Source organism: Sciurus vulgaris (genome assembly GCF_902686455.1).
Source record: "Sciurus vulgaris genome assembly, chromosome: 1".
NCBI lineage: Eukaryota > Metazoa > Chordata > Mammalia > Rodentia > Sciuridae > Sciurus > Sciurus vulgaris.
In genome coordinates, this window is record NC_136461.1 from 114,242,345 (window position 1) to 114,244,344 (window position 2,000).

At 47.0% G+C, this 2,000-nt stretch overlaps 1 protein-coding gene across 1 annotated transcript; it reads left to right on the top strand.

Annotated features, from left to right (window-relative positions):
- Window positions 1-292: 292 nt before the first annotated feature.
- On the top strand, window positions 293-601 carry LCE7A (late cornified envelope 7A; the record flags this gene model as incomplete). Its single annotated transcript, XM_079155903.1, has 1 exon — window positions 293-601. The coding sequence occupies one exon, from the start codon at window positions 293-295 to the stop codon at window positions 599-601; it is 309 nt and encodes a 102-aa protein (XP_079012029.1).
- Between the last annotated feature and the right edge of the window lie 1,399 nt (window positions 602-2,000).

The window sequence follows — 2,000 nt, forward strand, 5'->3', positions numbered from 1 at the left end:
CATGTAAGATACTGCGAGTAACCTGGTGCCCTAAGCTGCTGCTTTTAAAGTCAGGAGTCTTAGGAGAAACAGGCCAGGTGGGAGAAGGGTGACCAAATTCTGATTTACCTTCTGCTGGATTTCTCCTACACTAGCAAAACAGGGCTACTCTGCTGCAATGATACAGCCACTGGAGTGACAGATTTAACTGCTGAATTTCAGTTTCTGCAGAAAAATATTGAAATAAATAACATTTATATTCACTGGAATTTTTTAAATCTGCACTTTTTAGAGTAACTCAACTCTCTCCAAGATGTCCTACCAGCAAAACCAGCAGAAATACCAACTCTCTGCCAAGAGCCTCCCCAAATGTCCACCCAAGTGCCCCCCTCAGGCCCCTCAGGCTCCGGCCTCATGCCCAGCTCCCTGCCCTGCTCCAGCTCCAGCCTCCTCCTGCTGTCCTCCCACCTGCTGCGTGTCTGGGTTTGGAGGCAGCAGCTGCTGTCTAGTGTCTCACCGTTTCCCACGAGTCTACCTACGCCAGCCCCAGAATTCCGACTGCTGTGAGAATGAGTCCTCTGGATGTTCCAGCTGTTGCCATGGCTCTGGGGGCTGCAGCTGACCTGTGAGTTTCAAGGAACCAAGAAGTACTGCCAAGGACCAGCCTGAAATTGATGCCTTTTCTCACTCTTGCTCTTCTTCTCCCTCTCCTCCTGAACTGGCTGTACAAGTGATGGGTTCTTCCTCTTGCTGAGAACCTTAACCTTCCTGGTCTGAGCTGGGGTCCTAGATCAAGGACACCTGAATGCAAGAAAAAAATAGCTGCTTCCCAAAGCCTTATCAGTATGCAGAAATAAAGTTTTGCTTCCCTGATACTCTGAGTTCCTGTTATTTGTTGATTCCTTCATGGAGCCCACATTAACCTAGATTCTGTAAGCAGACCTCCATAATGAGCCAGATGGGAAATTCCTACCCAAATAGACTCAGAGTCCAAGTTATTTGAGAGGGCTTTGAGAAGGAAAGATCCAGAGGGGAGTCCTAGGGGAATGATTTCAAAATACAACCTAGCCTATGGTCCTGCTGCTGCTGAAGCCTCTACTGTCACTCAGCCACTGTCCTGCTTATCAGGACATTCTGCTTTCCAGACCCTTCTTATTTGGGAGAATATGATGCTCAAGAGGAAAAAAGATGGCACAGGGGTACAGGTAGTTCTCAGATCCTAGTTTTAAAACCATGAAAAATACTTTCCTCCAGAGAATATCCACATAACTGAGTCCCCCTCTATCTCTTCACACAGGGACCAGAATCAGGGAGAATCCACACAGTGGCCAGTTAGCACAATACCTGAGAGGCCTCGGTGTTGCTATCCACCCTTTGTGGTTTCTTCTCTTCTATTTAACAGGTTAAATGTCATGGGCTTGGGGCAAGTTCTCAAGGCACCAACCCAATGTGGGCCACAATACAATATGCTTCTGCTCATCCTCCATGACTGATTTTTAAGCTCAGTATTGAGATATACTGCTGCCCATAAGGTCAGCAGGAGAGAAGGGGATGGAGCTATGGTCAGTACCCCAGAAATTACATACAACCCACTGCTCAGATCAACCAAAACACAGCCATTAAAACATCCGGGTTCATGCAATAGTTCAGCTCATACATGGTTGCCATCTATTGGGTGTGTCCTAGCAGAAGCAAGGTTGGGGACTGCTGTTCCAGTCATTCTCTTAACCACAAATAAGTCACTAAAAGGCATGATTGGCCTGGCTCACCCAGGGCAGGGAGAACCCAGAGGGCTAGAATAAGGGCAAACTTAACTACCTCACTTGATATCCCAACACTGAGTCCAAGGAGGACTTGCAGGTCAGTGGTTCTCAACTGGGACAAAAGGGACGGTAGAATTCCAGAGAGGTATTTTCCTGTGTGTGTGTTTAAATGCTGTGACAATATTCACCATGCTTACTCAAAAATGTTAAATAACAGGCAATCAATAGTTCCTAGGAGGTCACCTGGCTTTCCAGGTC